This window comes from Natrix helvetica (genome assembly GCF_964273705.1).
Source record: "Natrix helvetica genome assembly, chromosome: 1".
Taxonomy (NCBI): domain Eukaryota; kingdom Metazoa; phylum Chordata; class Lepidosauria; order Squamata; family Natricidae; genus Natrix; species Natrix helvetica.
In genome coordinates, this window is record NC_138548.1 from 181,896,964 (window position 1) to 181,912,459 (window position 15,496).

General features: G+C 43.4%; 1 protein-coding gene across 5 annotated transcripts in view; it reads left to right on the top strand.

Annotated features, from left to right (window-relative positions):
• Positions 1-15,496, top strand: part of CNBD2 (cyclic nucleotide binding domain containing 2) — a 44,963-nt gene that overhangs the window by 21,417 nt on the left and 8,050 nt on the right. For all 5 annotated transcript variants that reach the window (XR_014174124.1, XM_081938672.1, XM_081938671.1 and 2 more), the window contains 3 exons: positions 5,893-6,019; positions 7,423-7,618; positions 14,800-14,965. Coding sequence is in view for 4 of the 5 variants with exons in the window: in XM_081938672.1 (XP_081794798.1) it covers positions 5,893-6,019; positions 7,423-7,618; positions 14,800-14,965 (489 nt within the window). In the remaining variant the exon portion in view is untranslated. The remainder of the gene's footprint in view (positions 1-5,892; positions 6,020-7,422; positions 7,619-14,799; positions 14,966-15,496) is intronic.

The window sequence follows — 15,496 nt, forward strand, 5'->3', positions numbered from 1 at the left end:
CGAAAGTCAGCTGGTGAGGGGGTGGTCGGTTCTGTCATTGATTGGTCATTCTGATAGTCCAGTTTCTCATAGGTTCATATGCTGGTTCCAAATCCATATGTTTGTAGATTGAACTGTTTGTAGAATGCCAGGCTTCGGCAAATTGGTATGTGTTGTGGCCCAGCAGGAGCTGTTGGAGCTGCCACCAGACTCTGACAGCGAGGGTTCCTATGAGTTGGCTCTGGAGGATGTGGAGGACCCTGGGCAGGGTTCTGACTCCAAGCAGGGATCGGAGAGTCTGGTCGGCCACCAGGAGGCGCCTGAGGCATGGAGCAGCGGTGAAAGCCAAAGGAAGGGGGCTCCTGATGTCATGCCTTGGAGCAGTGGGGATGAGTCACGGGACAGTGAGTCAGACATCAGCAGTGAGTTATTACCGACGCGCGCACAGGCGTAAGGAGCAAGTGCGCAGTTACCAGAGGTAATTGCTCTCTGCTGCTGATAAGTAGACTCCTCTCCAGTCTATAAAAGGACTGATTGTGCATACGCCCTTTGCCGAAGTCAATGCAGGAACTATTGGGGAAGTTCCGTCTTGTGAGCGTGGCAGGCTGGATAGCTGCTATTGCATCTCCGTGCCGGAGGGTTCTGAGAGTCTAGTCGTGGTGGATTGCTGCCAAGGATTTGTCTGTCTGTCTGTGCAATAAATCCTGTGAAGGAGCTTTGGCTCAGCGTGAGTCTGTGTTGGCATGGGAGGAAGGGGGGTCAGAACAGGTATGCATGGTGAGTGTTGGCATGGCCAATGATTTTCATTCTGTCCCAGTCAAACTGGTGTTGTTTAATGTCGATATAAGTTGAGATCAATGATTTTTGGTTGTGTTATTTAACTTCTAGCCAATGTTCACAAATCCTTGTTTTTAGTTGTCATCCTGTTTGTCTGACATAGAACTGGTTACAATTGTTGCAGCTGATGTTGCATATTATGTTGCTGATGTCTTCCTTCTGTATTTTGTCTTTGATCTTAGATAGCTCTTGTCACTTGGGTTAGGAGCCACCATTATTCCCAGGGGTTGTAGAATCCTGTCAGCCATTTTTGATGTTTCTTTGATGTATGGTAGGACTTGTATACGTTTTGTGGTTGGCTGAATGGTGCGTCGGAGTTTGAATGATATGCATCGGGGTATGATGTTTTTGGGATAGCCATTGCAGAGGGAGACATTGAAAAGGAGTTTGTTTCTCCTTGGCATTTCTCAGTGACTTGGTCCTTCAGTGTGCGTTGGTTCTTCTGAAGAGGGTTTGGATGCAGGTCCTCTTGTGTGCAGTAGGGTGGTTGCTTGCAGAACTAAGAATCTGGTTTGCGTGTGTAGATTTTCGGTATAAGCTGGTTGTTAGTTCACCGACCTGTCTTATGTCAATGTAGCAGAAAAGAAGTCATTGGTCCTTTTCTTCCTCACATGTGAAATTGATCTCAGCAAACATGTTATTAAGTAGGTGGTGTGTTTCTTCTAGTTTTGAGTGTTTAATAATGACAAAAGTGTTATTCATGTAAGATACCCAAAATTTGGGCTGGATGTGTTCAAGCCATTGCATGACTGCTTCTGCTATCAGACCAGATATGGAAAGGATTTGTTTGGTTTTTTTAAAGAACAAAACATAGTTGAACTGGGGAGAAGCTGGGAGAGACAGGCTGAAAAAGAATGCAAATTCATAGCCAAGTAGCCTCTGGACATCTATGTAATGAAACAGGGGAACTTTTAGTTTGAAAAGTTGCTACTTTCTGTAAAAATAAGCAAAATTCCACTCAGAAAATTATATTAGATTGTTTCTCTCTGTTTTCTATATGTTGCTAAGTTGCACTTAAAGTTCTTATTTCTCTGTACAAGTTAGAATGCCATCTGTTTCACTGGGCAAGAAGAAATTAATTTTATTTTTAGTTTTAGAGTAAGTCCACAATATCGAATTGCAATGATTCCTGTTCACCAGGAGAAAGCATTCCTTGAGAACTGACAAGGTTATTTGTTATTTTCCTACAACTGTCAGGCCCCAAACCAAGAATAACACGTGACAATTCTTCTAAGGTATTTTTAAAAATTATTTCACACCTATAGACAAAATCTTGCCAGATTAAGGACTCTTATCTGCAACCACAATACACTCTGTGAACTAATAAGGAGTAAAGTTGTCCTTTACTCTTCTGCCATGCACTCTTTCCTCTTAGGGATCCACCTTCTCACTACATTCCATCTTAGAACATTGCCTACACTTTTGTAATTTTATTTTAAGGTAAAACAGGTTTCATGTATATATCTTTAAAAATAAATAAATTGTGATTTTCTTTAATTCTTGTGAGGTTGGCCTATTTCCAGGTTCAAAGCCTTTAGTCATATGTCTTTAAGCTATATAATAGCATTATAGTCATTATTTCAATCCCCCCTCATTTTTACCTTGCAATTAACAAAAAGACTATACAAATTGTGAGAGTTCTGCTTTCTCATACTGTGGAATTAGGGAGAGAGTGACAAGTACAATAGCCCATCAAAGATAGACACAGTAATCCAGTGACGTCCCGCCTGGATTACTGCAACGCTCTCTACATGGGGCTGCCCTTGGGACGCACCCGGAGACTGCAGTTGGTTCAGAACGCAGCCGCGCGGGCTGTGATGGGGAGTACGAGGCACTCCCACGTAACACCTCTCCTGCGCGAGCTGCACTGGCTACCTGTGGTTTTTCGGGTGCGTTTCAAGGTGCTGATTACCATCTTTAAAGCACTCCATGGCACGGGACCTAGTTACTTGCGGGATCGCATCCTCCCACATACATCCCTGCGGCCAATTCGCTCACACAGGGAGGGACTTCTCCTGGTGCCGTCCACTAGGCAATGCCAACGGGCGACACCAAGGAGTAGGGCCTTCTCTGTGATGGGCCCAACCCTCTGGAATGACCTCCCCCCCGACATTAGAACCACTTCTGACCTCCGCTCCTTCCGGCAAAAATTGAAGACTCACCTGTTCCGATTAGCAGGCCTGGCATAATTACAACTGTCCCTCCTGGCAAATGTATTATTATCTGGTTATCTTAGGGGTTTTTTAATCTGTTGTGTCTGTTTTAGGGATTTTAAAAAAATTATATTTATTTAGCTTTGTACAGTTCTTTTAATTGCATTTTAACCTCCTCCAAACTGTACATATTTAATTTTTTATTGTATTTTGTGATATTCTCTATGGACTGTACACCGCCCCGAGTCCCTTCTGGGAGAGGGGGCGGTCTAGAAGCACCAAATATAAATAAATAAATAAATAAACTCCCCATTTGTGTCAGAGGCACATTTAAGGCGCTTCCGGGTTGAAAGGATTAGATGGTGACATCACTGTTGCCCGTGGGATGCCCGTGGGGGTTCCTTGATAAGAGTGAATGATGGGAGCAGGGCCGGATTTTCCTATAGGCTAACTAGGCTTCAGCCTAGGGCCTCAAGATCAAGAGGGGCCTTTTATTTTTATTTATTATCCGTGCCACATTTTTTATAAAGGTTAGTACCAATTACAAGATGTTTCATTTAATATATTGATATATATCACAGTAATGATGTATTTTATTATCTCTCATGTAATTTACAAACTTAAAAATGGGAGGTGAAAGAGCCCCATAAGTGGAATAGCCTAGGGCAGTGATGGTGAACCTTTTTTGGCTCGCGTGCCACAAGTGGGGGGAGCGCAGGGGGGTGGAGTGCGGGCGTGCCGCACCCATAATGCAATGCGTGACCCCCCCAGTGCGCATGCGCGCACAACGCGAGACCCCCCCCATTTTAAATTTTTTTCCCCTCCCTAGGCTCCAGGGGCTTTATAGGAGCCTGGGGAGGGTGAAAAGAGCCTCCCCCGACCCCCCCGGAGGCCCTCCAGAGGCTTCAGGGACTGTCCAGAGGCTTCCCTGAAGCCTTCGGAGCGCTTAAAACCACCCTCCGAGCAAACCGGAAGTCACTTCCGGTTTGCTCGGAGGGTGGTTTTAAGCGTTCCGGAGGCTTCAGGGACGGTCCCTGAAGCCTCTGGGGGGGCGGGGGAGGCTCTTTTCGCCCTCCCCAGGCTCCTATAAAGCCTCTGGAGCCTTGGGAAGGCGAAAAATAGCTTTTAAAAAGGTGAACTCAGCTGACAGGGCAGCGCCTCACGTGCCCTGACAAATGGCTCCGCGTGCCACTTGTGGCACGCGTGTCATAGGTTCGCCATCACGGGCCTAGGGCCTCTTTTCATCTAAATCCGGCCCTGGATGGGAGCTTATCTCACCATGCAGCAGCATTCCGGTCTTGAAAGAAGGCTTGCTAACTTCCAACCCAGCGTCCTAACTATATGAGCCACCATGTTCCCACTAAATCACTATCTCAGGGCAAGAGACAGTGCCAGAATTTGAAGAACTAGGAGATCTCTAGTTGTTCACCTCATATTGTTCAGCCATTTCTGCTATCCAAATAGTTTTGGACCTGAGGCAAATTTCATTCACAAAACCTTTTGCTCAGGTGAGCAAATATCCATGATTAAATCCGTACTTGGAAAAAAACCAACAACTAAAAAACCCTAGATATTATGAATATTGTTTTATAAGAAATACTTTAGCCTTACTCTTTCACAAGGACAGTAGGTCTCTTATAAGATAATGTTTCTATGATACATATAATTGCAAGACTGTATACCTTTTATTCCAAAGCAATCATTTTAGTCACAAGCAAATATATGCCAACTTAATCAATACATTCTCAGGTGAGCAACAGCTTCCAAGTCATACAAAGTCTTTTGTAATGAAATACAAACTGAACCACTTCCAAGTCTTTCCCCAGGATTGCAGTTTGGGCCCCTTTGCCCTAAATTATCTTTAATTTTTAAAATTCCCTTTTCTGTCTGAAAAATGAAAGAAAAATAGAGATGAGACTGATCCTACCATTAAGCAAAATGAGATGATTGTCTTAGATGGCAGAACTTAACAAATACATACTATTTTACCTCCTCAACTATTTTATTGTGTTTGGATGTGACAGACAGTGATATCCCATTATTGGTGTTGACATTTAAGTCACATATTCTGCTGCCAGTGGAACAAAGCTAACACTTTATGCAGAAAAATATTGTGCTTGAGAAGTCCTTCTCAGTAAGAAGAATTGCTGCTCTTAGAAGTTACCAAATATAAGCAAACCAAAACTGTTTATTAGCCAACCAGGACCAAATTATTGAAGCTATTTTTTTCCACTTCTGAGTACCTCAAGGATGTTACCACTGAAAGTGAAGGCTTAAAAACTGCAGCTGTTTTTTTGAGGGGTGAAGAGAGGGATAAAAGTAAAATAGGTGCTTTAAGCTTATTATCTATAGAGAGTTATTATAGTTATTTTAGGTCTTATTTAAATATAAAAATGTATTAGATGTTGTTTAAAAGTTTTAAAAAATGACCTCCCTGTCCATGGTAATTTATTGCTGAATTTAGGTGCTTTGGGAAGCTCCATGAATATAATGGGATATGCAAATAACCTCGAAGAACAGGAGTAGCCAAGGAAACCCTCAGATAAGAGAAATCTGGTTCTGAGGCAGAAATGTAATTTGAAAAAGCTTTCAGAGTTGACTCTCCCTAGTTCTCTTTAGCATAAAGTTGGATGGGGTGAGTTACTTTCAGACTTGCAAGGTTCTGTTACTGTAACCCACTGGTCTACCTTGGACTGTCAATGAACCCCTCAGAGTCTTGCATCATATATGGACTCTGTATAACTTTGTTAATTACTGGTTTAGGTATTGATTTTTAAAACTCTGACTGTAATTTAGGTAAGCAAATTTCTTGATATTATAAGCTGCCTACATTTTGAGACCACATTTGTTCATTCATTCACCTCACAGACCTCCATTCAACAAGACAAAACAACTGATTTTTGTTTTTGTTTTGTTTCATCAGGGCATTTGTGAAGTATTGCGACTGGTTAACCTCAGCACTTGTCCATCTTATCAAAAATGGATCAGAAAACAGCTGCATTTACCCAAAAACAAAATATCCACAAAAGAAAGGCAGTATATGGATTCTGGTATGTTACATGTTGACTTTTATAAAGGTGTAATTCTTGTAAACACAAGGTATGGTAATGGTATTGGTCTTACAGTCCAAAGAATTAGTTCTTTGTGGGCAAAATATTTAAGGCAAAAATACTTTTTGATTGGAAGATAGAGAGAAAATATCAACTTTAGGTAGTCTTTGGGTTATGACCAGTTTTTCAATGATTGTTCAGAATTACATCAATGCTGAATAAGGGGAGCTTGCAAAGAGTCCTTAGAATTCAGCAGTCATATGATCATAATCAAGGTTCTTTCTGCCCAGCTTATAATTACATTTCAGCAAACTGTGGTCACATGATTGCAATTTCTGAGATTTTCGAATTGCCATGGCTAAGTGATGTGGTCATGTGACATTACACTTTATAACTGCATTGCTTGGCTCTCAGTCCCAACTGCCAACATAATTGAGGACTACCTTAGTTTTTTTGGTTTTTTTATTGCTGATGTATTGTGTATATAGATGTATACACACCAACACAAATCAAATTATGCAACTATATATTTACCTCAGTATTAACTTATTTTCCCAATTTAATTTGCAAGTGGGAATCTAAAAATATTAGACACTACAATTTTAAGCTTTGATTATGATAAAAAACAGATATTATGGCATACTATTCTACCAAGTTTTATTGTCCTTTGCTAATCTTTGCATGATATGCTTTTCAGGAAAGTATGTAATCAAACAATTTAGTTTACGTTTATTTGGAACATTCTTGTGCAATTCTAGAAAAAAACTGTTTCTATAAAATAGTTGTTGATAGAGATAAAATGACAATTATTTAAAGATGGTACAATAAAAAATACTTGAAGACTGGAAGCCCACCTAAACTAAGAAGGAAAGGAATAAGCAAAGTAGGGCCTTTTAAAAAAATATCCTATACTATATATGGCATCAGTGAGAGAGGAGAAGGGGAGAGGGGCGAATTCTAAGGTAAAATGTAGGAAATGGGAGAAAAAATGGAAACTATTTTTATTTCTTTGCTTATCCTATCATGTTTACTGAAGAATAAAGAGACAAAAACAAGAAAAATGTCTATCCTTCACAACTGAAAGCTATTCCTTCCTTTTTTCAGTGTTTCAGAATCAGCATTTGGCTTTAATAACTTTTTCACCCAGACGTTTGCTTCAACTGCATGACAGCACTATTATCAAATCTTCATTCTTATCATATTTATTTGCCTTTTCTGTGTTCACTTCTGCCCCAATCTCAATACAGTATTGCATGGATGAAAACACTGTAAGAACAAACAAACAAGAAAGATGAACATATTCTAATTTAACTCCTGACTTTAAAAGCATACCCAGGTATGAAAACAAAGGATAGACTTGGATTGAGTAACTTCTGCAACATCTTTTCCCTCACACTTTCCAGAGATTGCCTGTGTTGATAGATTCAAAAGCAGTATGTGGAATTCCTACTCTGGACACAAATTGAGGGACCTGAAAACATATTACTTACAGAGGAAGAATTTATCCTGTGAAAACTATCAAAGCTTTGAAAAGCAGATCTGTGACTCCAATAAGAGTTGTAAAAGTGTAGTGATAGATGAACAGAAGCCTGAGACAAGGTAAGAAGAGCATTGCTTGAGTCTTTGAAGGAAGGCATATTTGTTGGCACTTTTAGTTTTCATTCTTGGGAGTTCTGAGGCTTAGCTGAGGGCAAGCTGCCTTGGAATCCAAGCATGATACAGGTAAATTGAAGAGGTGTGTGTGTGTGTGTGTGTGTGTGTAGGATAGATCAGGAAAAAGCTGGAGATCAAGAACCGGGGGAGGGGCTATAAAGCTATGATACAGTTGTGTAGAAATGAATCATAGAAATACAGTTGGAGGCCAGTTTTTCACCAGAACCGCATGAATTTTCACCAATGTAGGCACTTTTACATCAGCAGGAGATAGTGTCTGGGAATAAAAAGCTATGGGGGCCTCAGAGCCATTAGGGAGGACATCAGGACAGCCCCCAGGCCCATGGGGGAGGCGTCACATGCTAGCGTCAGAGGCAGCCTGTCACTATATTGTACTAGGACTGCCGATGATGTAAGCATGGCTTTGACAGCAGCGAACGCATGCGCTTCGTAGCTGCCCCAGCACCAGGCCACGGATCGGTCGAGCAACCGATGCAGCAGCTCGGCTAGTGACACCTTGTGCGGCAAAAATGGAGTGTAGAAATTTAAAAGGCCGAGGAACGCCTGAATCTCCGCCTTAGAGGCAGGTGTCGGGGCGTTCCTTATGGCAGAAACCTTGAAGGGGTAGGGTGGATGCCCTGGGCATCTATGGAGAAGCCCAGGAAGTCCACCCTCTGTGCAGCAAAGGAGCATTTGCTGCGCTTTAATTTTAAGCCTGCGCCCCTAAAACGGTCGAGGACCTTCCAAAGTATTTCAATGAGCCCTGAGCGGCTGTTCGCAGCGATCAGGACATCATCGAAATAGGGGATGATGCCAGGGAGTCCATGGAGCAGCCGCTCCATGAGGCTCTGGAAGATCCCCGGGGCAATGGAAATGCTGAATTGAAGGCGGCGGCAGCGGAAAGCCCCACGGTGGGTGACAATGGTTTGGGCAGCCGCCGCATCGTCATCCACCGGAAGCTGCTGTTAGGCCTGCGCCATGTCCAGTTTGGCGAAAATGCAGCCCTGCTCCAGAGAATGGAGCAGGTGCTGCACTACAGGGACTGGATAGTGGTTTGCCTGAAGGGCAAGGTTGATGGTCAACGTATAGTCGGCGCAGACGCGAATGGACCCGTCAGCCTTGACAGGGACCACAATTGAGGTCTCCCATTTAGAGTGGTTGATGGGCACCAGCACGCCCTGCGCCAACAATTTGTCCAGCTCTGCATCAACCTTTGCCCTCAAAGCAAAAGGCACCCTGCGGGCCTTCAGCCTAATTGGGGCAACCTGGGGGTCGAGGTTTAGTGAGATAGGGGTGCCCTTGTACTTCCCCAGCTTACCATCAAAGACGTCGGTGTATTCAGCCAAGACGTCTTCAATGTCGGGGGGGTGTCATTGGTATGATGCACCCCCATTATGGACAGGCCCAATGCGGGGAACCAATCCAGGCCCAGCAAGACCGGCAGTTGTTTCTCCAACACAAGGAATGGCAGGCATCCATTAAACCCCCCATACTCCTCCCGTAGTACATAACAATCCAGGGTGGGAATTTGAGTCCCCTGGTAGTCACGTAAGGTCGTGTCCGGAGGTGACAGCTGGCCCCGAGTGACGCCAGGGCAGAGGCGGAAGAAGTCAGCCCAGGAGAGGAGGGAGCGGGAGGACCCGGAGTCGACCTCCATTTGGCAGGGTGACCCCTCGAGCAGCAAGGAAACTTTGATCTTCTTAGCACCTGTGGATGCGTGGCTGACCGACACTGCAGGGGTGGCAGGGTGGTCCGGCTCAACAGTAAAGCAGTTGTCTCTGCGGTGCTGTTGGCGGCGAGGCTGCTGGAAGGAAGGCTGTGCTGGCTGGCTGGATGTCTAGCCGAGGACTTCAGGGCGCTGCGGTAACGGCAGTGCGGCCCAGCAGACTTGGGCCAGGTGGCTCTTCTTATGGCAGCGGTGGCATACAGATGCCTTGAAAGGGCAAGGGGCCCGGCCGTGGTTCTCTCCGCAACCAAGGCAGGCACTCCCGGCTTGGCGGGAGGGTTGCTGCGGCCGGCGCCGATGTGTGGATCCCAGCCGGTCCACCTGGTCCTCCTCGGTTTCGTCCAGCGGCACGAGCTCATCAATCAAGCAGGTCCGGTTGGGTGGGGGCGGCAGTTGGTTGGGGCTCATCTCGGCTGTGGACAGGTCAGAGAGCTCCGCGGCTCTAGCCTCTTCCACCACCTGCTGCAGCGTGATCTCAGGCTGTGTCAGCCTTCGCCGCTTCAAGCGGCGGTCCTTGACCCCGCAAACGAATTGCTCCACTAAGGAGTCATCCAAGTCCGCGAACTCACATTGAATCGCCGCCGTTCGCAACGCCTGCAGGAACTGGCTGATCGACTCAGCTTCCTTTTACACACACTGGCGGAACGTGGAACGGCGGGCAATCCGTGAGGGTGCCGGGGCATAATGGTTCCTCAACTTGGCCATCAGAGTGTCCCATGTGAGGGTGTGAGCTGGCAGCAGAGCGGCGAGAGCCCTGGCTGAATTGAACATAGCCAGGCCACAGCAACTGAGAAAAAAACTAACTTTGCGGTCTGTGGGCAGGTCTTGGTTGCCATTAGCTATCAAAAAACATTCGAACCGCTCCATGAACTCGGCCCAAGTCTCACCGTCGGTTCCAAATGGAGCAAAAGGTGGCATGGATGCCATAGCAGCGGTTGCTGCGCCGGTGAGGTGAAAGCATGCGGAATAGACAGCAACCGGGTGTCGGCTCAGGGAACTTTGTTCACTCCCTACGGAACTCTGTTAGATGGCCATCAGAGATCCCATCCTCGTCGCCAGTGTTAAATAGCCGAAGGATGAGGCAGGACTCACTCTGAGGCAACTATAACAGCATTTATTAGAACAGGTTAACGTTAATAGCAATAGACGACCCTGCTTGACAGCTATTTATACGGAGCTGTCAAGCAGGGCAGCCAATGAAAACAGCCTGAACAGCCCGCGCTCAGCCAAGCCGTGTCTTAGCCAATCAGGCACGGCTTGGCTGTTGCTAGCTGTCAGGCGAGGCAGACTGGTCGTAGGTCGAGGATAGAACAGGGCTGCTGGGCTAATTTACTGGGTAACTGGGAAGACTCAATAAACTTTAAGTCCAGCTTCTTAAACAAGGGCACAGAACGTAAAAATCCAGAGGAAAGCCACATCAAATCCCCCACTGCAATCTTGATATCCTCTTGCTTGGATGAATCTGTGGAAGCCTTAGCCAGATGTAGCTTTTCTTTAAGAAGAGCTTGGGGCCAGGTCAACTTAGGGACCATCTTCTCCCAGTCGTTTCTATCCATCCAATTTAGTTAGGCAGGTTTGGTGTATCCCGTCAGCCAAGGAACATTGGTTGGTAGGGACTTGAAGATGTTTTTTCTCTGCCACAATCCTTGCCTTCTGAATTATTCTCCCTTCAGATATCAGGATGATCCCGACACCGAGGGTTTAAAATATATTTATTTATTTATTTTGTGCTGTCTTAATTGTTTTAATGTTTTATAATGTAACCTGCCCAGAGTTGCTTGTTGACATGGGCAGCTATAGAAATCAAACAAACAAGCAAATATTGTGTTGTACAATAGGACCAGCTCAAAGCACTTTCCATCAATAGTTGCTACAAACATAGATTTCTCTGATAAACAGTGTTTCATCTATGAAATGAAATGCTGTACCTAACTCTAAAAAAATAGAGCCTAGTATTTGTATACCTGAGATTGTACAAATAACAGGGATAATTTACATATTGTTCATTGTCTGATCTCTTCTTAATTGTTTGAGGGCACTGCTGTTAAGCTCCTGGGAGAAGAATCTGCCAAGTTTCCTGAGGTTGAGACTTTTGACCAATCTGGGCACTTGCTTGCCACATGGCACACAGTTCCACAGGTGTGGCACTTACAGCAGCAAATGACTCAGAGATCTATACTTTAGTAAACAAGCTTTGGCTAAATATCCTCTTGGTTTACTGTTGCTCTCTTAGCTATGGCATCAGTTCTAAGTCTTGATATAAAGTTCTGGTAATTTTCCATTAAAGGAGTGTTGCCCTCAATGACTGGCCTAGCTCATTTGAATGTTCCTTCTTTCAGCTGGCTCAGAACAAAAGTCACTCTGGCATGATCTATAGGAAATTCTGCAGGTCGACATGTCACAAAAAATTCACAATGAGTTGTAAAAGTAAGCAATTGATCCTGGGCTCCTACAAATATTTCTGACAAAATCCCATTGAAGTGAAGAAATATTGAAAAGAGTGTTTCTTGCTTGGGCAAGCCTACTCCCAAATGCTATGTTAGTTTCTTATTAATACATCCACTTGTTATTAATGTTGTAAAAATGTTTTAGCAAGTTGTTCTGTGGGCAGCCCTCTCCCCCCAAGGATCCGATGCCCATTGCCCCAAGCAAAGGCATAATTAAATACATATTTGAGTAGAGTACTGAAGCATACAAGATTGATGTCGACCCTTTGAAGTAGGCTAGATTTGGAAACAGACACCCCAAGGACCATTGGAACTTTGTAATTGTAAAATATATTGAAAGCTTGGCATGTTTTTCTTTACCCTCTTCTTATATGGAGGAGATCCAAGGCAGGATTATCTTAATTTGGACTTGGGGGTCAAATTCCTAGGAAACATGATCTGTAACAAGCCCTCCCTCCAGCCATCATCAGAAAGAAACAGGAGATGGAAACATCAGCAGCATATCAGCTTGATGGCCATATCAAGGTTGATGCCCATTTTGTTCACAAAGTGCATCAAGCATAGAATATTAGAATAATAAAGTTGGAAAGGACTTTGGAAGGGACCTTCTAGTCCAACCCTCTGCTCAAGCAGGAGACCCTATACCATTTTGGACAAATGGTTGTCCAATCACTTCTTGAATACCTCCACTGATAGAGTATCCACAACTTCTGAAGGCAAGCTATTCCACTCAATTGTTTTCACTGTCAGGAAATTTCCCTTTAATTCTTGGTTGAATTTTTCTTTAATAATCTTTCACCTATTATACCTTGTCCTACCACCCTCAAGTGACAGCCAGAGAAGGGGGAATTGACAACCATTCAAATATTGGAACATTGCTATCATGTCACCCCCTTGTAATTCACTTTATTAGACTAGACATACCTAACTCTTGCAAATGTTCATTGTATATTTTAGCCTTTAGGCCCCTTATCATCTCTGTTGCACCTCATGTGATCCTGATACTGTCCCTCTATTGATGCAACCTAGGACTGCATTGACTTTTTTTTGGCAGCTGCCTCATACTTAAATGGTTGTTCATTATGATTCCTCTCACAATTACTGCTATTGTGCCAAATAACTCTATACCTGTATTTGATTTTTCTTGCCTAAGGAAGACCTTACTTTTCTCATTCTTGAATTTCATTTTGTTGGATGAGTGTTGGAGTCTGTCAAGATCCTTCTGAATCTTGAGTCGATCTTCTAAAGTGTTGCCTATTTCGCCCAGTTTGGGGTCATCTGCAAATTTCATGTTTCTCTTCTATACCCTCATCCTAATCTTTTATGAAGAGGTTGAAGAGTACTGGGATTAAGATGGAACCTTGAGAAATCCCACTGCATGCTTCTCTTCCGATTTAGTTGTAGTTCCATAGAGGACTATACATTGAGTGTGGTTGGTCAGTCAGCTTCGAATCCATCAGGTGGTGATGCTGTCTTATCTCACATTTTTCTATCGTACCAAGAATTAGACTGATCTACTTTGTCAAATGCATTACTGAAGTTTAAGTAAACTATGTCCACCATATTTCCCCGATCCTTCTTTTTTTCTCATTTTAATTTGTTTATATTTGAAAATATACTATTCCTTTTCACAAAATTGTGCTTCTTTTGATAAGAAATAAGGTGTTATCTACAGACTGCTCCTGCAAGTTCATAACAATTAGCTAGCTGCACCATTGCTTGAAGGAGCCCTTAGCATATAACTGAAAAGCTACACCTTCTCTCTAGATTAGCTCTGGATTAGAAAAGGCTCATATGGCCAGGAAGTGGGGGAAGGAGACTGGGAAATCAACCTTGAAGAAAAAATTAACAACTATCTCTATTTCTTCTTGCCCAGCACCTTCTGGCAAAGTGGATATGCTCCAGGTCTCTTTTACTAAATATAATTTTATGGGACTGAGGAAGCAAGCCTTCTCTGTCATAACCCCCGTCCATTGCAACAACATCTCCCCAGATATGTGCATAGCACCCTCTCCCCTGAGGTTCCCAAAAGTGCTTAAAATTTGGCTTTGTTCCCCAGCCTGCAGTGTGGGGCCTCTTGGATGAGTTGTTATTTTTTGATTATTTTAGTCTTGGCTGCCTGTGAGTTATATATTTTTACCTACCGGTACTTTTACTGGTTTATACAGTATGTGTATTTGTAAGCCGCCTAGACTTTGTAGGGAAAGAGTGACTGTAATAAAACAGTTTTACTTAACTGGATTCTCTGCAGTTTAATAGAATAAAAAAGTTGGAAGAGACCTTGGAGGTCTTCTAGTCCAACTCCCTGCTCAGGCTGGAAATCCTATACCATTTCAGACAAATGTTTGTCCAATCTCTTCTTAAATCTTCCAGTGTTGGACTTTCACAACTTCTGGAGGCAAGTTGTTCCACTGATTAGTTGTTCTGTCAGGAAATTTCTCCTTAATTCTAGGTTGCTTCGTCCTGCTGCCCAACATGATATGGACTGATTGGGGACTCGATTTGTGGTTCAGACTCGAATGTTAGGATATAGAAAGCCAGGGAAATGGCCTTGAAGGAGATCTTCAGAAACTGATGACAGGTCCATTCCTTTAATCTTGGGAAGGGAGACTGCATTAAGAGGAGACTCAGGTTAGGTCCTCCCTGTCTCCCGGGGTATAAGAGAAGGGGGATAAGAAACAGAATGAGACTTGCAGGCATTTGCATTAGAACCCACCTAAATAAAGGAGAATTCTGGTTCTCCTATAGAATTTGCTTCCTGATTTGATCTTTCTCCAAGGGCTGAAATAGTGAAGGAAAATAACAGCAGGGGCTGCCTTGTTTTGAAGCTGTTCATTTAAAAAAAAAGTTGGTTCTTGCTGTGAATTCAGAGGGGAAAGTATTGGTCTTTGAGAGTAAAACCCTACATTGACCAAGCAAGAATTAATATATAAGTGTATCTGCTTAAATTCAAGCATCCTTCATTCACCAGTACCATATGAAGAAGAGGAGATGGTACAGAACGTTGTATCAGGAGTATTCCGACAGAAATCACTCTCTACAGCCTATGGAGAAATGCCAAATTCTGTTGCCGCGGCTGTATATATCCGACTAGAACAACTCTATAAAGGAGATTACATAGTAAGTAAATCAGTAAACTGACACTTGGGGATAGCGATAAAGATACAATGGCTACATTAACATGAAAAAAGCAAAAATAATCTGAATAAGGGTGATTTAATGTATTTCCTTTACTTCATTTATTGGGCTGTGTGTAGGTGCATGTAGTACTTTTTCAGGATCAGTGACTAGAATTCCATTTTTAAAAAGTAAAAATTGATCAAGGCTCAAGCACCATAGGGTGAAAAACAAAACAGTTGTTTCAACCAAAATGAAAATATGTATAGCTACCTGCTGGACTCTAATCTAATCAGACCACATTTGTGACAAACAACTGCTCTAGGCACAATTAATTCTTAATTAATTAATTCTAATACTTAGAAATTTAGATTGTAGTTTGTTCTATAATACCCAGTGGTGGGTTTTAAAAAAAAATGGAACCTACTCTGTGGGTGTGGCCTGGTTTGTGGGAGTGGCTTACTGGCCATGTGACCGGGTGAGAGTGGCTTGCCAGCCATGTGACCAGGTGGGAGTAGCTTGGCAGTCATATGA